Below are 22045 nucleotides of genomic sequence, written 5' to 3'. Positions count from 1 at the left end.
AAATGTCTTTCCCTGAGGTGCAAGCTAAGTATTTTTTGTGTGCCTTTGGTTAAAATCGGTTAAACGGATGGGCCGTGAAAAGCTAGCAGGCATACTCAGATTAATTATTCTAATAGAATAGAATAATTAATCTAAGCAGGCATACATAGACACACCTTTGCTTTTATAACATTAGTATGGATAGACGGAGTGGAGCCATGTCTTTTGATAACAATTTAATTCAACTTTTTGTACGTTGAAATAGGTAGGTTAGGCCGCAGATACACCTGTAAGTTTTACACACGTAAGTAGCTTACGTGATTAACTTACGACATATTTACTACCCGTAATGTAAACTGTTCACATTTACCTTAGTAATTTGTTGTTCACGTAAGCTACTGTGAGTAAAACTTACAGGTGTAATCGCGGCCACGGTTTTTGAAATTGGTATAAAATGAAACCAAAACACGGAAGATAGGTATAGTACACGACAGTTCGAGATGGCAATCGGAAAGGGAACGCCCCACACATCCCCCGCACTAACCCGACGCGGGCGAACGCGGGTGACGTGCGGTTATGCGGGATTTCCCCCCGCCTCATACCCCGATTGGCATCTCAACCTGTCGCAGACTATAGGTACATCTACCCAAAGGACGCACGCGCAGTGCGCACTGGCACGCCGCCGCGCCGCGGCCGCCGTGCCACGCTGCATAAATGCTAAAGTAAATAAAGCTGATTGTTTAGCCAACGAAACAGTGTTATATATCTGATCTGTTAAATTGTCATAGTTAATAATAATATAAACACACTTGATATCATGAGCATTCAAATTAAGTAGGTATGTTATCTGTGAGCAAATAACGTACAAAACTTGATAGGTATGCTCGAAATTTATGTTAAACCAAACCTGCAGTTATCTTTAATTTATATTAAAAGTTAAAACATGCTTTTTTATACAATTTCAGGAGATTTCGGGCGGTATCAAGGTTTCCAGTTCTTCCTTCATATCCTGGCTGCACTGACGGCTGGTCTGCACATGCTTTCCCTGGTGACGGTGGCTGCGGTTCCAGAACATAGGTACCTATACCCATACCAGATTGAAATAGTTACTTTAACTCAAACCTATAAAAATTTGATACATAATATTGTATTAATATAATATAGATATTAATATGTAATGTATAAAATCTCGAACTATGATACATTTTCCTGTAAAATCTAAGATATAGGTCCCGACCTACCGGAATTGTTCTTGGATTATAATCGTTAAAATCGGACTTTTACCAGCATGCAATCGATAAATCCTTTTAAAAATAATCTAGGGGCAGGACAAATACCGTGGAGAGGACGGGGTGTTCAATTCGTTCAGGTTTAGTTAATACTAGATGATGCCCGCGACTTCGTCCATGTGGATTAAGATTTTTTTAAGTCCCATGGGAACTTTGATTTTCCTGGATAAAAAGTAGCCTATGTCCTTCCCCGGGATGCAAGCTATCTGTGTACTAAATTTCATTAAAATCGGTTGAATGGATGGGCCGTGACTTTTCACGGTCCAGCAGAACAGACAGACAGACACACTTGCATTTATAATATAAGTATGGATATAGTAAGTATATAGTATAGTATATAATATGGATATGGACTTTTCCATGTCTTTGAGGTAAAACCTAAGATTTACCGATTGAACGCTGTTAAAAGTCCGTTTACGATTATCACAGAACTGCTCGCACTTTTACAATAATCAAGACTTGGTATCTTAGGTAGGACAAATATCTTAGGTTTGACTGTAAAATCGTAAGATTTACTGTAGTTCAGATTTCTTCTATAGTGGCATATAAAAATGGCAGGTATATAAAAATAAAAACAATAAAAATTCAGTGCAGCTTGAGCTTTAACAGTTGAAGCCGACAAAGTCAAATGAAAAACGGCCGAAATTAATAATAATAAATAATAAACAATCAGTTGTTCATTAAAAAAAAAAGATTCCGACGAATTGAGAACCTCCTCCTTTTTTGAAGTCGGTTAAAAAAAGGTCATACAATTTTGGACAAACGTTTTTATTTAGCAACGATGTTGTGTTGCTAAATAACCTGTCAAAAGATTACTAAAATTCAATCTTTGCCATTTAATTTATTAGTTTAAACAAGCCTGATATCATTGATTTACGCTGAGTCATTTTGTCATTATTACCTATAGTCGACTCATCACAGATTGTTAAACAAGAAATTTGCTATTTTTGGTTTAAAATTCCTTATAAATCATACAGAATTATTCGTCTTGCTGAAAATAGGTCAAAAGCTAACGAACGCTGGTATTTATTTTTAAATACCTATATCACAGCTGCGCCATGGCGACAGATAGGTCTATCTATGCCCTAAATTAAGTGTGATTTAGATTGGATTTGAGAATTTCAAACTATATAAGTAGGTATGGCGACTTTTTAACATATCGATATTAAGTGGTACTTATTCAACATACTTATGTAGTTAGGTAATTGGTAATCAAAATGTATAGATCATATTTTGAAATTACTGAACGGGTTAAAAACGGAATATTTTAAATGCGAAAGTATGTCTGTCTGTCTAGAAGAACCTTTTCACGGCCGCTTGACGTCCAAAACTTGATAAAGAAATAATTTGCATCCCGGCGACGTAGGTAAGTATACTTTTCTACCGGAAAATTAAACAGTTCCCACATGATTTTTAAAAACTTAGGTAAATCCACATATACATAGTCGGGTATAATTGGCGCTACAGACAGAATATCCTACATACCTTATAGTACCTATGTAATATACTCACTTGTTTTAAATTCTGTGTGTGTGAATGAATTTGATTCATTGCATCATATTTTGATAACAAATAATATATAATAATAATATGGGAAATGTTTGTGTTATTTCGAACAGGAATCAAAACATTGCCTAGATGATGAAATAAACCGACTTCAAGTACAAATTAATTAGCACTGCATATCTAGGAGTACCTACTTATTACTTATCTGTACAATTATCAATTACATCAATTAAATAAAAAACTTACATAATCTATACTTCTAATAAATACTTAATATATCAGAATAATATTATCTATTGAGGTCTTACAGTGTGATCTTGAACATTTTATTAAACGTTTAAGCAAGGTACCTAAGCACCAGTTTCTTGTATGAAGACGGGTGTGAAAATATTATGCAATTTCAAAATCAATGCAGAATGACCCTCTGATAAAAAGAGCTCTTTCAGCAGCTTAATAAATTCTGGCTTATTGCCAAGAACACGTTTTAAAACTGTCGCTTTTTTATTTGAACAACTAGGGAAAATATAGGCAAAGTACATTATAAAATAAGTCAGACGGCGACACTAATAGATATACCTACTTAAATAACTATTTTTAGCTATACTACCTACTGCATATTTAACACTTTTTCATTTTAGTTATATTTCGATAAACTTTTAGTTTTTTGTGATTTTTATAATAAGTATGATTCCCATACATAAAGCTTATAAAAACAAGACGGTTTTCGGATTGTGTGGGTGTTTTTGCTTTGATAATTTCCCAGAAACTTTCCAATCATTATGCATGCGCATGAAGAGCTTACGAATGCTTTATTTTATTATTTACCATTTCAAAAAACGCAACTAAGTATAAGTACAGACTTGCATTTTATTGGATGGCAATGCAAAAGTTCTGTATATTGTTATCTAATAAGGTGTACATAAATTTTAAATTTAAGAATCTTTTTAACACGATTCAAAATATAAGTAACTAACTACTTAGTACTTACCTACGACAATCATGAATAAGTTACAGATTTCTAAAAATAGTTTAAAGTTTTTTTTTCTTATCGTCTGCTACAGTCTAGACTTACCTATTTAATTATATTCATGAAAATAACTCAGGACACTGGTGAACAACAGAAGTAATTATAAGTATTGCAGAATTACACAGTAGAAATTGCGAGAAAAATATAATTTGAGTGACATAATTCTTTCTACTAATAAGTAGGTAGGTAACCTACTTATAATAAAGTTATAATATCTACTTAGTCGTAGAATCCTAATTCATAATATCTATGAGTATTTAAGAGGTGTTCATAATCAAAACCCATTTCCACTCCGCCATAATCCACCACGCTGGCCAAGTGCAGGTTGGCAGACTTTACACACTTTTTTAAAACATTATGAAGAAATCTCAGGCATGAAATTTTTCTAACGATGTTTTCCTTCACATTTTAAACAGTGATAGGTACGAAGTTAGAGGATCGTTTATGCATTATCCAATTAATGTGAGGCCAAAGTCTTTATTAACCCTTAGCCCTTAGGCTATCACCACATTTTTTCATTTATCACTATCAGCTATTAGTAGCCAGATAGTTAATTATTTTTAAACAGTGTAAAATCTATTGATTTTTTAATTGCTAATCAACTTCAGAGCAAAATTAAATTGTTTGTAGTGTACCTAATTCGTGTTCAATTATTATTTACGAGTAGGCACGTACCTAAGAAATAATTGAAATAATGACTTTTTTCTAATAAATTGTAATTTGTAGGTAATCTAATAGGTAGGTTAATCAGTAGGTACTTTTCGTAAATTAGCGATTGTTTAATAAATCATTATTACTATCCAATGTTGTATGTGACTTCTCACACCTTTGAGAATATTATGGAGAACTGTCAGGCATGCAGGTTTCCTCACGATGTTTTGCTTTACTGTTAAAGCGAGTGATATTTAATTTCTTAAAACGCACATAACTCCGAAAAGTTAGAGGTGCGTGCCCGGGATTGAACCCCCAACTTAGGCAGGTACCTAAATATATTTTAATTTTAATTAACTGATCCTCAGTTATAACTAATATTAAATAATGATCTCAAGGCCGCGGATATACACCTGTAAGTTTTACTCACGCAAGTAGCTTACATAATTAACTTAGGAAAAATTTACTAATGTAAACTTGCAAGTAGGTACATTTACCTTATTAAATTTGTTGTCAATTAATTACGTAAGCTACTTGCGTAAGTAAAACTTACAGTTGTAATCGCGGCCTAAGGAATCAACGTTACAAGTATTAATACTAGATGATGCCCGCGACTTCATCCGCGTGGTTAAAGGGTTTTTCTTAATATTCTTACAAAAGTAGCTAATTATATTAAGTCATACAAGCTATCTTCATTCCAAATCAGCCAAATTGGTTTAGTTATTGTAGCGTGAAGGATTAACAAACATATTATAAATATATCCAAACTTTCATATTTATAATAGGTACCTCCACCTACTTATTAAGTATTAGGATTTAGGGCTGCATGTGTTTATTGTATTTTTAAATGATTTATAGTTGTTACAATTTGCTTAAGTTAACTAATGGAATAAAACAGGTATATGAGTTTTTACAAATTGTACAGTGAATGTTATGCTTTTCGGGTCTCAGGTTTTAAGCCAAGTGATATTATGGTGCTGACTGCTAAGGAAAAGTGAGTATACATAATTTACTATCCATTTTCTTATAATCTGGCTTCCGGTTTCAACTAACAGTTTTTATATAAATCACAAGCATTACAGAATTAAGATTTATTTCATAAAAACAATTTGGGTTTATATACACATGTCATACTCATGCATAAATAATTTATAGTGGTATACATTTTAATCATAAACCCTCTGCACTCGTGAGGCATGGAAATATATTGGAATATTAAGCATGTATTTTTTAAAGTTAATGGCAAACAAATTCTGGTTGTGGTTTCCGTTCCTTAGAATATAGTTTTTTAACAAATCTAACTGAAAAAATTAAAGTTTCGAACGTAATGTAATGTAGGGTTTCGGTGGAATTCATCTGTCCCGTGGATTAAGTAGGTACATATCGGATGATTCTAGTAGTGACTCAAAATTACCTACATACTCATCGAATCATTTTTACCTATACTTAACATACAAATACTGATGTGTGTGCACATAATATATAAAATAAGAATATCCACGTACTTTATAGATAAAATATATACCTCCCTAATGTCAGAGATAAAAAAATGATTAAAATAATTGTACGTCAATAGCAATAGCTAAGTAATAAATGTAATTTCCTTTTGTATTTCAGGTGCGCAATAGAAGGAGTAGATAGTCACAATCACACGGAGCTTTGGATTTCTGAATCAGTAACTAAAGCGATTCCGATAGACATGCATGGAAAGTTAGACCGTTGTAAGATGTATGGAGAAAATAATACTTTAGTAGATTGTGAATCCTGGGTCTATAACAATAATTATTTCACATCATCAAGAGGAATCGAATGGGATTTTGTATGCAGTCGACGATGGATGGGTGCCGCTGCACAGACAGCATACATGTTTGGCGTTATTGTAGGTTCTATCGTGCTTGGTCGGCTATGTGACAAACTTGGAAGAAAACCCGTGTTTGTTTGGTCTGCCATCTTACAGCTTATTTTCGGAGCGTCCGTCGCCTTTGCTAATGATTACTATACATTTGTTGTAGTAAGATTCCTTTACGGTATTTTTGGATCCGGGTCATATATGGCTGGATTTGTGCTTACTATGGAACTGGTAGGGCCGAGACGACGCACGTTATGCGGAGTAACTTTCCAAATTATGTTCGCACTCGGAATTATGACTTTGGCTGCGTGGGGATATTTCATAGACAACAGATTTTATTTGCAAATAATTTATGCTGCGCATGCTGCCATACTATTACCGCATTGGTTTTTAATGGATGAATCACCAAGATGGCTTTGGTCTCAAGGTCGAGCTCGTGAATCAGTGGCTATTATAGAAAAAGCTTTAAAGATGAATAGATCCACGGAAACTGTAGAAACATCAGTATTGGTCTCCCAGTGCAAGGTTACGTGTGCCAAATATTCAGATGATCGAGCTGGAACATGTGATCTTTTTAAAACGCCGAACATGTTAAAGAAAACATTAATTATATGTGGTTGCTGGTTTGCTAATTCTGTAGTATATTACGGACTGTCATTAAATACTGGAAAACTAAACGGAAATCCTTATTTCTTAACATTCCTAATGGGCGTAGTTGAAATGCCAAGCTATGTTATTATAATGTATTTTTTAGATCGAGTTGGACATCGAGCTTTAATCAGCGTAATGATGTTATTGGGAGGAGTCTCATGCTTGGTGGTAGTTGCTCTACCACACGGATCTCACTCCGCCACAGGCGTGGTGCTGGTTGGCAAGCTTTTCATATCGGGCTCATATTCTATTATTTACAAGTACTCAGCTGAATTATATCCTACCGTGGTACGAAGTTCAGGGGTTGGATTGGGTAGTATGAGCGCAAGTGTATCAGGTGCTTTGACACCTCTTATTAGTTTACTCGATTCACTGAACCCGAAAATTCCTACCATAATTTTTGGATTTTTGGCTTTATTGTCTGGATTTTCTACTTTCTTTTTACCCGAGACCATCGGTCGTAGTTTGCCACAATCTATTGAAGATGGAGAAAAATTTGGTGTAGGTGACACGTGTTTCAATAACTGCAGCGGTAGGCGAATGAGCAACACTTCTGTAGATTTACCTGAAACTATGATACCTCTAGATATCACCTTCAAGAAAACTTAAATACAAGTGCCATGATTAGTGCCATAATAATTAACACGATACCTAGTAATTTTAAGAGTAGTATACTATCATACACTTTAGACACTACTAAAGTTTGCTTATCTCTTACTTAAATTGCATCTCCAACAGATGCATATTATCTATATAATACCTACCAACCTATTTAATCTGATGATAAGTTACCTACTCAATTAGCAACCCTGTCAAAAGTGTATTATTTACAGTAAGCACAGCCGTATTTATAGATACAGAATATTTTTTTAGCCATGCCCAAATTTTAATATTTATGTAGGTACTATTTAAACTAAATTTAGTGAATACATATTTCTTATTTTTACATTTTACTGAAAAATACCAGTTATCGTTTACGAAAGATATTTACTTTGAAACAAATTATTATGGACACCCTACTTATGCTGTCAGCTCTTAGGGTATGGTCAAACAGAACGCGAACTTAGCATCAACAGTAATAGCGTCGCGCTATAGCGATGCTTTTTGTTGTACTGTTCATGTGTGTGTTACATAACCTGCTGCGCGATTGTGGGAGAATGACAGCTACAAAGTCACGATCGCAATCACCTCTGATTGGTTCACGATCGCTCACTATTGGCTACAATGCATTGTTGCAACAAGAATCGCACAAATTCAGCCAATCAGAACAATTGAGATTGTAATAATGATTGATGCAGGTTTTAGACAATCGCCCTACCGTTGCTGTGACACACGCGCGCGCTAAAGTACGCTACGTTTTGATGCGACAAATTACAAATTTTTCCTGTATTTATAATGGAAATCACTCACGATAGTTTAAACGATATTATGCATTAGGTATTTGTCAAAATTTTGTATTTTTGACAATTAACAACGTTGTTACGTAATTTATCGACAGAAACAGATATGTAGCTTAATTATTTGTTATGATTGCTAGTACCTAAGCATAAAATGTAAAATTGGATAATCTGAATGCAATTGTAATTGACAATTGAAGATATGTAAGTAAACAATTTATTGAAATACTTACCTACTGCCGTACTATAACCTAATACCTACATTAAATAATTTTCCAAATTATGGTTTTGGACATGGTTATGGTGCTAGGACAATAATTGACATTAGCTAACGAATTTAATAAAATATAATTATCTAAGTACCTATAGGTATATTTTAATATATACTTAGATATTTCTAGATTTGCGTATCTACAAACACCTAAGCAAGTTAATTAAATGACTAAAATAATAAAAACAGAATGTTATCGTAAAATGTTTAGATAGGGTTGTACATTTTTAAGTTCAGTTAGATTTAAAACTGCGCTAATGCAATAAGTTAAACTTTGACATAATTAGTTATTTTACTCGAAAAGTAGAATAAATAACACGTCAGGTGCTAAAATGTGAATTCAGTATGTGGATACCTACCAACTGAATTTACTTATTGCTATTAAAAGGACTGAAAAAGTAAATATGTAGGTAGCTACTTACATAAAATTGCAATTCAAAACTTGAACTCACTTTTTCCTGTTCTTTTAATTTGTCTATAGGATTTAAGTATCTAGTCAAATTTCATTTGAAACATTAGACTGGATGTTAGTTTTATTTAGCGATAAGTAACAAAAGCATAGGCAAGTACACAGGAATAAACGTCTATGTAGGTACCTATAATTACGATTGCTCATTGCTCTAGTATATTATTTTAAATAAATAAAAATCAATAATTACAGCAGAAATTATTTTGATTGCAGTAGGTATAAAACAAACTGTTGATTTTATGACAAAATACTGTGTTCATAATAATTTCAAAACAAAAGCAACTAGAAATCCGATTTGATCCTACTTAGGGTATTAATTGATGATTTACAGACATTTTGAAGCATATATATATGTACATATGTATACACAAATATTATATATATGTATATATAAAAAAATATTATATATATATATATAGTTTAAAATTATTTATCTGATATTGTTGTTTTATTCGAAAATATCGGACGAGTGAAGTTTACAGGAACAATATTACGTATTGTAACCGTGCTTGATAAGACTGTTTTATTACAACTATAGTTAACTAGGTAACTCATAGGTGCCTGCTTATATTTTAAACCCTTATAGAAATGACTATTGTTAAATAAGAAGTAGGTAGGTATATACCTAAATTAGGTATAAAATCATTTTAAGAGGAATTCAATGCCTTTTAAAACCTAGTCGTTAGTTTGTGGAAGTTAAAAACTGAAACAATAATATTGTCTATAGTGACAAAACCAAAAATTTTAGTCAACTCTTATTGGGGAATACCTATATAAACATTTAAAACATAATATGTGTAGTGTGTACCTATATATTTTAACAGGCAAGAAAATAATAATAAGCCAGTAATATAAGTAGTAGTAGGATCTGGTTTTAATTAGTAAAACAACTTATAAATTAGTTTTTCTTGGCATTAATCCTTATTTAATATACATTTTTTTTTATTTAAATTATAAATATAGAAGAATCAGGCTGTACTCACGTATTCACTGTGAAAAAGGACCCCGGATGGATTCCAAAATAGTCGACGTTACGTCGACAAAACACGTGAGTACAGCTGGTTTCTTCTGTATTTATAATAGAAATCACTCACGATAGTTTAAACGCGAAAATAATATTTTTTCTTAAGAAAAATAAACTTTTGTTTTTATCAACGATGTAACTGGTTCAAAAAAGCAATAAACTGCCGATTTTTAATAAAATACATTGTATGCTTCACCTACATTATAATCGTCTTAAGTGTTCGCAAATCTTTTTTGTATTTTTTTTGGACTAATAAACATTAAATAATTTAATGCTTTTTTTATTCTTTGTACCTTTTTAGCTTTCTATCTTAGTAAACTAAATATTATGTTTGTTCAATAAATAAAATATCCGTTTATCTATAGATATGTAACAAACTTAATTATGAGTAATAATTAATACTCACATACCTAAGTACCTAACTATAAAAGAGTTTAAGATTAAACATTTAACTTATCTGGTAGGTAGGTACTTAAGTCTTACTCTTTTACTAAAAATATGAAACTTATCAATTTAAGAATTCATAGCATAAACAGTACCAACTTGTATGATTATAATATCCACACTATTTTATACATAAATACCTAAATATTAAAGTGGTCCATCCAGATAGATAAGAAAAACAAAGAAGAGATAAAAATTAAGAATAAGTAAATATCACAATTGTACGCTTTTATAAAGTCAACACTAATTAGGCTTACCTACCTTCTTCAAAAAGTGAAATAATTAAAGTAGTAACTTTATTAATAACATATAGAGCAAGTCATAATAACAAAATAATTGACGATTATGTTAAATTTTCAGATGCTGGATTGATGGAGTAGACACCAATGAAACAGTGGCCGCATGGAATTCCTCAGAAATAATTGCAGCTATACCTCGAAATCCTGCCGGTAATCTAGAGAACTGTTTGATGTACAATGATTTCAATGAAACAGTGACCTGCGAGAAATGGGTATTCGATTCACGATACAGAACATCTTCTCGTGCTATTGAATGGAGCCTTGTCTGCGACCAAAGATGGAGAGGTGCATTAGCTCAAACCGTTTACATGTTAGGAGTTTTTACGGGGGCTGTATTTTTAGGAGGTTTAGCAGATAAAGTTGGGCGCAAAACGGTATTCTGCTGGTCGGGTGTACTACAGTTAATATTGGGTGTTCTTGTATCATTCATACCAGAATATTGGTCATTTTTGGTTGTATCGTTTTTCTATGCAATTTTTGGTTCAGCTGGTGCATACATTCCAGCATTTGTATTAACTATGGAAATCGTCGGGCCAAGTAAAAGAACACCATGCGGGGTCGCATTTCAATGTGCTTTTGCATTTGGCATAATGCTAGTAGCAGGATGGGGAGCTATCATAGATAATCGACAAATTCTTCAAGTTGTATACGGATTGCATAGTCTTCTTCTTATTCCACATATTTGGATTATGGATGAATCACCTCGCTGGCTTTGGGCTCAGGGAAGACCTAAAGAGGCTGTAGACATTGTTCAAAAAGGTTTGAAGTGCAATGGATCCGATGAAGTATTGGATAGAGCAGAATTAGTATCCAAGGGTAAAATTGAATCCTCCAAAGTAACTAACGAACCTTCTGCAGGCATTTCGGATCTCTTCAAGACACCCAATCTCAGAAATAAAACGTTAAATATTTGCTTCTGTTGGTTTGCTAACTCTTTAGTGTATTATGGGCTTACACTCAGTACTGGTAAGCTTGAAGGAAACCCGTACCTTATAACAGCTGTTTTTGGTTTGGTAGAATTTCCAAGTTATGCTGCAGTTATTTATTTTCTTGATATTTGGGGGCGTAGAGCGCTTATGTGTTCTATGATGATAGTAGGCGGCAGTGCATGTATTATCGCCGCTTTTATTCCCACCGGCACTATTATATCAACAGTAGTCGTGATAGCAGGCAAATTATTTATAGCTGGTTCATTTGCTATAGTATATAACTATTCTGCGGAACTGTTCCCTACTGTAGTTCGTAACTCTGCAATAGGTTTGGGTTCAATGTGCGCTCGGTTATCTGGAGCATTGACACCTGTGATCACTTTGCTCGATTCTTTTAATCCTAAAATTCCTGCTGCAACTTTTGGACTAGTTGCTCTAGTCTCCGGTTTTCTGTGCTGTTTCTTGCCAGAGACTATGAATCAAACAATGCCACAATCTTTACTGGATGGAGAAAACTTTGGGAAAGGTGAAAATTGTTTCAATAGTTGCACGGGGAAAGCAGAAAATGTTGACGCTTACACTGCTCACGATAAAGCAGCAGAGGTAATGGTTCCTTTAGATGATGTTGATAAGAAAGCGTAAAAAAGTATTTCTTAAAAAAATGATATCTTCATGTTAAACAATATTTACCTACAACAAATCGACGACAAAAAGTCCGTCCAATTAAAATAATTATTTAATTATATTGCTATTTGCTATACACTGCCTTAAAAATTAATAATGGTGTAGGTATGAATTTGCTCATGTCATTCGGAGGTTCAGATATAGGTAGGTAGGTACATTATACCTACCTATCTACTAACCGAAGACAATAAAATATTGGCTGTTTGAAAAATCGAAACACACATACAGTTATTATTAATTTTATTAATTAGATTCCTAACCGTTGGCCTTGCAAATTATTGTTATATTTATATTGTCAGTTCAAACTTCAAATCACGGATATAATAGGTATCTAAAAGCCTTTGCTCTTTGACCAAATGGATATTAACTGTGTAGGTTAGAGCGGAGCGAGACCAATAATTAATCTATGGTGTAGGTACTGTAGCTCCGTGATAAACATAGTGATAGGTATCTGTTAACTAGGTACCTAATGTTCTTGAAAATTGACCTACTTATTTTAATGATCAAAGATTACTGAATTATTGTTATGTAAGAACTAGGAAGGAACCTGTGATAGTAAATTATTACCTATTATAGGTACTAATTTAAGACTTGTGTATACAAAAATTCACTAAGGTACAAACGACAACATACTAGGTACAAATATTACAAATGATGGGTACAAACTACAAATCTAGGTAAAAGGTAGAGATCATAATATTTAAAAAGAAATTAACCTATAAGTCTGCGATAGGTCGATATGGCAATCGGGGAGGGACCGCCCCGCACGCCTGCACAGTGCGGGCAAGCGCGGGTGACATGCGGGTATGCGGGGCGCCCCCGCCTCATACCCCATTAATTGATCTCGACCTGCCACGTACTATAGGTAAGGAATACCTATAGGTACTAAAGTTAATACAATTTAGCTAAAAATTATTTATATTAACTAGGTACTTATTATTAAAAATTGTTAAGTTTTATATTATTATTATGGGACAACTGAGATAATTGATTGCAATTAATATTTCTCTTTTAGTGTCGTTGATATTGTTATAAGTATTATATACTCGGTTGTCCGTGGAGATTACTAGATTGAATTAGGATTTTACAAATTACTGTACCTACTAAAATTAAATTACTGCATGAGTTAATTATTTACAAATTAGCAAAAAGTTAAATGGAGATTTTGGAAAGTTTTTAGATCGTTTAAATAACGGGTGAAATTTATAAATAATAATAAAATCAATTTATGTAAGTAGGTATCGCAGTCTAAACGGACTAGGCTAACGGCTGAAATTAATAAATTAAACTATTGAGATCTGTCCATTATATTATTACTTAGCAACGTTGTTATTCACCAAAAATACCATAGGTCTAGTCTGTACAAATTGACTTCTCACGCGCCATTTTAACTCCATGGTTCAACTGTCATGTCAAAAGTACGGGTGCACCTTTAAAATAAGGACTCAAATCGTAATTTTTACATAAAATTTGACTCATAAAGTTAAAATGGCCTCTGAAAGGTTAAGTTTTACGCGTTATAGGTACAATTTTTGACAAAAACAACGTTGCTTTACGGCCAAAATTATTATTCAATCAATGCCCGCGGACACACCTGTACCTAAGTTTTACTCACGTAAGTATCCGTACATGATTAACTTACATTTACATTTACCTTAGTAAAGTTGTCAACAGTTGTCAATTAATTATGTAAGCTACTTACGCGAGTAAAACTTACAGGTGTAATCGCGGTAGATCTGTAATCTGTCGATAAATTATATCATTATGAATTTAAACCTAAACCACAAGCGTAGTAATTTGTCAAAAATTGGATTGTTTTTTTCCGTACCTCAAAAAGGAAAAAGGAACCCTTATAGGATCACTTTGTTGTCTGTCAAGAAACCTATAGTACTTCCCGTTGACCTAGAATAATGAAATTTGGTAGGTGGGTGTGCTTATTGCACACGTCAGGGGAAAAACCCGTAAATTTGTGGTCACATCAGAAAAAAAAAATGTGGTCAGGAACAAATAATTAGTACCTATTTTCAACTTTCTGTAGTACGGAACCCTCGGTGCACGAGTCTGATTCACACTTGGCCGCTTTATTGACAAATAACCGCTAAGTAACTTATCGATAGATTACAGATTGATTGATTATGAATTTTAGCCGAAGATATTCGATTAATACCGGATAAATGGATAATTATACCAGATAGGTAATTAAGGTAGATAGGTACCTATTCCTACCTGAATTATAATGCCAATATTAGGTATACATGGATAGTATTGTGATTAAAATACTAAAGTTCACGAACTTTTCATTACTCTCTCTTTTTTAGGGTTCCGTAGGTACCTTAAAAGGAAAAAGGATCTCTTATAGGATCACTTCGATGTCTGTCTGTCGCGTCTGTCAAGAAAAGGGAATCAAAACCTACAGGGTACTTCGCGTTGACCTAGAATCATGCAATCCTTCAAAATTACCTAATATTCAAAGGGCCTAATTCTAACGTACCTACCTAGATATTTAGGTACCTACCTATCTACCTATCGAGATGATAAATTATGTTAGTACCTACTTACCTACTTTAGCTATGACAAGGACTTAAAATATCTACGGCTGTGTTAAGTATACTAATGTTAAAAACAATGTACAGTACGCAGCAGAAAGTAATGTTCATCGACCTTTAGAAGGAGATAGCAGATTTGTAGAGCACTGTTTCTGTCGTTGAGACCGACAAAACGTCATATAGGTATGAGTGACAGAGACAACGCTCTACGCAGCCGAAATATCATTCTAAAGGCTGATGTACCTACATTACTTTCGGCCGCGTACTGTACCTATTTATCAGATCGTTATGGATACTACCAAAGTAGATTACATACACATAAAATAGTTCCTATAATTTGATAAAAACGAAATTTTACTACCTTAACAGTGCAAAGCATGAATACCTTGTACCTCTGGTCTGTGTACGTACCTAATAAATTAAATAGTAGGTACCTAGATTTAATAGGTAACCTTAAACCTAGGTAGGTAGGCAAGAAATCACAGAGGGAAATGTAGCTATATACTAACTAGGTAGATAGGAAAAAGACAAAATAGGTAGGTACATAGGTACATAAGTAGGCTATGATTAACTTTATTTTTTATCTGCCCAATTATTTTCTTTAAAATGTACGTACCTACCTACCTATTTTAAAAATAACTTAGGTAAGTATATCTACCTATCTACAATATACTTAAGTACAATACCTATCTTACCTAGGTATTTCTTATGTGCTCGTAAAATGTTTTATATTAAGTAATTAATTAGTATGTAGAAATGCTTTAGTAAAATCTGTATTAAAAATGTATTTAAAGTTTAAACCACAAAACTGAAATCGTTTTAAAAGTTATATACTTATATGTAAATGTTTAAAACACAAATGTTTACCTCTAAGTTAAATTATATTTAATAAATATAGATATATTTTTGCAATAAATAAATGGTAAGCTGACTTTCTTTAATTTTCTCCCTGACTACCGAGACCTTTTAAACCGTTAAAGGGGTTATGACTCAACGGTAGTTAGGTACATAATATGATTGCGCGTATAACAAGTGTTAACTAAATAAAGGCATTTTCAGGACTACAAACTACAAATCTCTAAACATAATTTGAATTCTGTACCTAGGCCATCTTTTTTGCATTGAATTTTATTGAAAGGATGGCAATAATTTAAAATTTAATTTAGATTAAAGATTTTGTTCAACCGTTATATTATTATCTAGGATAATACCTACCTAGGTACGTACAGCTATGAGCTAGGTATCACTTACAAGTCATAATCCATACTTAGTTATATTATGCGAAAATGTGTGTCTGTCTGCTACCTTTTCACGGCTCAACCGTTCAACCGATTCTGAAGAAATGTGGTACAGAGTTAGGTAACGTTATGGGGACGGACATAGGCTTTATATATCTCGCAAACACCGGCCAAGAGCGAGTTGGAAGGCTTCCGTACTACTGTACAAAAATAACAATTTTAAATTTTTTTTGTGATGTAACCAAGATTTCACGGTTTTCGGATTTATTCCTTTACTAGTGCTATAAGCTACCCACCTACCAAGTTTCATGAACAAATTAATATTTTCAATTTTCAAAGTTACATATAAACCTATACCAAGTGGGGTATCATTTGAAAGGGCTTTACTAGTATTTCTAAAAAAGGTTTTTATTTATTTTTATGCATAATAGTTTTTGATTTATCGTGCAAAATGTCGAAAAAATACGACTGTGATACGGAACCGTCGCGTCTGTGCGCAAATCTGACTCACACTTGGCCGGTTTTTTTTTTAGGAAAATTCCCACGGTAGGTATCATTAAAATCTAAGTCACGGGCATCATCTAGTAGATAATGACGTCTTAACCACTGGGCTATCACCTCTTAAGAATAGATAATAGTCCTAGCTGGGAGTTGGGACAGAGATCAAACGAGTCTCATGGAGCTGTTCTCTCCCAGTGTTGTGGACAATAGGTACGCAGAAACTTTCAGCTTTTATAAAATAACGAACGTCTGGAACGCGCTGGCTTAGTCCAATAGGTTCGTGTTTGTGGTTGGTTGGTGACTAATGGGTAACACTTAACAGCCACTGAGTTTTTTGTCTGTCACTTGTATGGAATTATATAACTACTCTCCATGGATAGATAGTTATACTAGATATACTGCCTCACTCTCATAGTCCAATGGGACGGCAATCGCCAATCCTACACAACCGGAGAGAGATCAGGCGCAGGACCAACGCTTTTAACTGCTCTCCGAGGCAAGGAAGTGTAAAACGGCTTCAAATGAAAACCAAGTCTAAAAACTCAATATTATCATTTTTAATATTTACAACAAACAATAAACATTGAAATCACAGTGAGATTAACACGACGAATGAGATAGGTAGTTACACTAATGTAAAGCCAACAAACACAACGCGCGATGGAAACTGCATGTCAGTCGAACGCGCGTGTAGGCGTGTACCTACAAGAAACTGTTTAGTGCGCGCATAGCAAGCGTCCAATTGAACACACGGCACATTGTACAAAAACTGTTTATGACCTGTGTAAACCGCCATGTCGCAACTTTTTTTTTTAAATAGAGATCGCGAGTAAAGGAGCAGGCGGATCACCTGATGTTAAGTGATTACCGTCGCCCATGAACATCAGGTTGGACTACTTGTTTTGTTATCAGTAGATACTTCAAAATCTTTGTATAATGCGTACAAAACGAGTTTTCACGCGCCATTATAACTTTATGAGTTAGCTGTCATGTCAAAAGTACGATTTTAGTCCTTATTTTAAAGGTGAGTACTTTTGACATGACAGTTGACACAAAGTTAAAATGGCGAGTGAGAACTCATTTTGTACGGAATATACTGATTTATGACTAAGTAGGTATACGAAACACGTGAAACTCAGAGCGCGACGCCCGACGTGACAGCAGGAGTAGATCAACGGTCATTCATTACAAGTTAGCCTTTGATTGCAACCTCACCCTGATAGTGCATTTAAAATAAACGGTCGTGTTTCCACTTGAGACCATCATTAGCAATAACAATAGGATTAAGTCGTGGCGGGTGAATTCAAAACTATCAACACTGGTTAGTTTGCAACAAAATATATAAGGTTGAAACGGCTCCTTTAAAAATGAATGGGCTCTATGAGTGTTTGATTTATTACCCCTATTGTTTACGTGGCATGTCGAATGTAATACAAAGATGCCAGTTTATTTTGAATGCACTAGGCGTGATAATGCAGTCTAAGGGGTATGGCGGGTTCTGTAACTACTTTTGAAAACTTCTAGGAGACAAGAGCGGCGTTGGACCCGTATCCATCGGGCGTTGTCTGTTTCAGCTTCAAGTTTAATATTAGAAGTTAAGTACTAACAGTAATTTATCGAAACAACGATTCACAGATAATAATATAACGTAGGCTACACATCAAAGATATTGTTCAATTTGCACGAGTTTTGAAGCACATAACATGAGAATACTTATAATCGAAGACTTGATCATGTGAAAATGTCAGTTTGCATGACGCTGGCCATTAAAGTTTACCGTCAAGTTTGCAGCAGAATTGAAGCGGCATCCAGTGAACAGTCTTACGCCGTCAAGTTTACTGAACGCCGTCAAGTCTGTTGCAAACTTGACGTTAAACTTGATCTTATATGGCCAGCGTGACAAGCATAGGTAAGTACATATTTTGAAGAACTATCGGTTGGACCAAGCCTCAAATCATCATGCAAATTGTACAATATTCTTGATGTGCGTGGTGGCCCGGAAGTGATAGTAAGACATACTCGATTGTAAAAAGGTGACAACAAAATCGTACGCCGTCGAGAGACCGAACATTATTACAATCAAAGTTAATAAGTGCACATAATAATTATACTTATAGCTGGTATTTTAGAAGCTTTCAGCCCTTATTGGTTTACACTGATTCAAAACTCTCAATATGTAGCTCTTATGAATCTACATAACAATTCAAATAGTTCAGTATTTTTGTTTGATTTTCAACTTGTGAAGAACCTAGTTGCTACCAACTACCAAGGCCCTATGCGAATACACTGGGTGAATAAGTAGGTGCCGCGACAGATCGAGATGGCTATTGGCGAGTGAATGCCCCGCACAACCCCCGCTCTAACCCGGTGCGGGCGAGCGCGGGTGTGCGGGGCGTCCCCCGCCTCATACCCCGATTGCAATCTCGACCTGTCGCGGAATATACCTGTTCTTTCTCTGAAGAATTATACTTTCTTCGGGACTATGTGCTATGCACAAATAAACGTTACAGGGTCTATTTTTATCGCAGATACGTATAATTTACAGCCAGTAGCCACATTCATTTTACAATCTAATACTATCAGTTGGTCTGCATTTTTCATTCATGCTTAATTAAAAAAAAAATTAAGGAAGAAACACATCACAAATAATAATATGGAAGAATAGAATGCTAGTCTTTAGTAGGTGGAGCTCACTAGAGATGAAGCCTGCACAGTTACCAATAACAATATGTATCTATTATTAATACTACTATTAATATACTATTTTTAATCTGGTTTCCTAGTTTTAATCGACTGGTTACACAGCTAAAACTAGGTGTACACCTAGTTTTAGCTGTGATTCAACTTAGTTTAACAAATTCAGATACATTAATGGTATGCCGAATCTTAGAAAAAATTAATAGACAGGAGCTATTTAAATATTTTAACTACAAATATATACAATTAATAAATTAAAGTATGTATAATAAATAAATAAATAATTATAAAATATCATTAAAGCTAAAAAGTAGTAGGTAGGAAAAATAAACCTACTTTGCAATAGTATATAATAAAATACGTACAATGTACATACATAAATTAATATTTAATTTAAAAGATAATAAATAGTAGACGTAAAATTGTTACAGAAAAGTATGAAATTCAGTTGACAATTTAGCATTCCAGTACGATGCCACATAGAAACTGAGTAGGCCTTTACTATAAATAAATGCCCTACCCCTTCCATGTTAGCCCGTTTCCATTTTAGACTGAAGCATCACTTAAAAACAACAGAAATTGCAGTCATGGACTAAGGACTCTTATTTGAATTAAAGAAAATTTTTATAAAACTTGAGGGGTTAATAATGATTTAGTTGATGGGACAAATACATTGGGTAGCTTTAAATATACATTTTAGAGTGAATTGAATTCATTTCTTTATAATTTTTTAACAGTAGGTACTGACATAGTTTAATTCATAGCTGCTCTAACAAAAATGTATTTAAGTAGTATTTGCCATCTTAGTTTGTAGGTTAAAAAAAGCAATAATATTGAGCAAGTTTATCCAAAAAAATAACACAAGTCCAGAATGCATTTTTTGGTGATATCTTTATGAAATAATAAATGAAATAGAAAACTAAAGTATTGCTTCCCTGTTTTAAAATAACTTTCCCTACTAAAATAACTATATATTTAAAACAATAATATTCTATTTATAACAAACAGAAAATTATTTCACATTATTCTAAAATACAATAATAATTATAAACGTAAGCAATGTTAAACTTTCAAAAAATAGCACCAATTGAATTTATAAATATCTAACTTTCAAAATAAAATAAATATAAGCCTATCATTATAATAATAATTAGTGATAATATATAAGACTGTCTGTTCAACAAACATCAGCCTAAAATTTGATTTGACAACAGGTGCCTACTATAAAATAAGTTGCATTATCCTCTTTGGCATCACTGGTCATTAAAAATTGACAGGTGATAGAATAAAAAGCATTTAAACAGCTAATCTAAAAACAAATTTCCTACATTTTATAACAAGGCATATTAATATTCAGGACAACGAGTATGTTGTATTGGGCAGCTAATTTTTGGAGCATTGGTCTCAGTAGATAAAGCAGTGTGTACCACTATGGCTGGCTGTGTTGGAGTAGGTGCGTGTAGCTCGTGACTCGCGCCGGGAGCTAGACTGGCTATCGCAGCAAGTAGGTCATGATTCACGAGCGGCTCACCTTCTTCCCGTGGTTCCCAACCTATAGGGGGACTTGCCGGAGGAGAGATCAGGAACTGTTTAACGGGAGGCGGCGGTCTTAAATTTTTTAAAGAGATAGGCGTCACTGGCTGTGCAAAATAACAATTTATGGGTCTATTATAAAAATGATATTGATGAAGTTGCACACGAGCGTTCGCCGCCGCAAGTGGACTGTGATAATTAACACGTAAGCGCCTAAAACTTCGTAACCACTGAAACGTTATATTATCCGAAAATGTACGAAACAAATCTTCTAATTCCTTCTTCAATTTCTCGTCGCCGAAAACATCACTATGAATATTTGTTACGATCACAGATTTGGGTAAGTCGTCGAGGTTATTTAATTCGTCCTGGGAGTCGCTGTCGTGATCTAAATCAGCAATATTGGGATGAATATTAGGCATACCATCTTCGGGGTTAATGTAGACGTCTTCTTGAAATGTTTCTTCGTCTTCCTTATTGGCCATTATATAGGAAGCTTAAAATACTTTATTCATGTAATATTTGGTTATTCCTCTACAATTATTATTAGTTAGAACAACAATATTTTCATAAAACAATAAAATCGATTCGACTTATCCAATTAATCCAAACAAAAGTCAAAAATCATAAATATCAAAGGTTATGTCAAAGTCAAACTGTTGACAATTTTTGTGTTGCGACTTGTGATTAGTGATGCATCTCGATTTTAAAATCAACGTCACAAACAAAGCAGTGCTGCCGTCGTGAAAGTATAAAGTACAGTGCGACAAGGCAATCTTAGGTAGATAGAGTAATAAAGGTAGATACAGGAACGTTTGCTTTCTCATTCACACTAAAAATGGCCGTCTCTGCATAGGAAGCCGGTTTGCGGTCTTACCGGTCTAAGTGGCCGCTCATTCAGATGACTGTATGTTCAGCTAAATAACTGACAACAGTAATAAAAGGGATAAACTTGAAAGATGAATAAAAAGAGAGCACAGATAAAGTTACTAATGTGATAAACAGAGACGCAGCTAACCTATTTTTTGTCCCCTATCGTGTAACTGGTTTTTTTCAAGAAT

General features: G+C 33.9%; 2 protein-coding genes across 4 annotated transcripts in view; one reads left to right on the top strand and one right to left on the bottom strand.

Annotated features, from left to right (window-relative positions):
* Nucleotides 1–15946, top strand: part of LOC117986625 (organic cation transporter protein) — a 28209-nt gene extending 12263 nt beyond the window's left edge. Inside the window, exons 2-4 of one of the 3 annotated variants that reach the window (XM_034973499.2) lie at nucleotides 945–1056; nucleotides 5404–5446; nucleotides 6070–10385. In XM_034973499.2, the coding sequence (XP_034829390.1) occupies nucleotides 5424–5446; nucleotides 6070–7561 (1515 nt within the window). In that variant the 5' untranslated portion in view covers nucleotides 945–1056; nucleotides 5404–5423 and the 3' untranslated portion in view covers nucleotides 7562–10385. Of the gene's footprint in view, nucleotides 1–944; nucleotides 1057–5403; nucleotides 5447–6069; nucleotides 10386–10917 lie in introns of those variants that run through there. The other 2 variants (XM_034973496.2, XM_034973497.2) reach the window with 2 other exon arrangements.
* A 1343-nt stretch (nucleotides 15947–17289) lies between these two features.
* Nucleotides 17290–21636, bottom strand: sra (RRM_RCAN_like domain containing protein Sra). The gene has a single exon (XM_069501677.1). The coding sequence runs from the start codon at nucleotides 21467–21469 to the stop codon at nucleotides 20798–20800; it is 672 nt and encodes a 223-aa protein (XP_069357778.1). The 5' UTR covers nucleotides 21470–21636; the 3' UTR covers nucleotides 17290–20797.
* Between the last annotated feature and the right edge of the window lie 409 nt (nucleotides 21637–22045).

This window comes from Maniola hyperantus, chromosome 11 (assembly GCF_902806685.2).
Source record: "Maniola hyperantus chromosome 11, iAphHyp1.2, whole genome shotgun sequence".
Taxonomy (NCBI): Eukaryota; Metazoa; Arthropoda; class Insecta; order Lepidoptera; family Nymphalidae; genus Maniola; species Maniola hyperantus.
The sequence above is the reverse complement of the archived record's forward strand: the minus strand, read 5'-3'. Positions and strand labels throughout refer to the sequence as shown.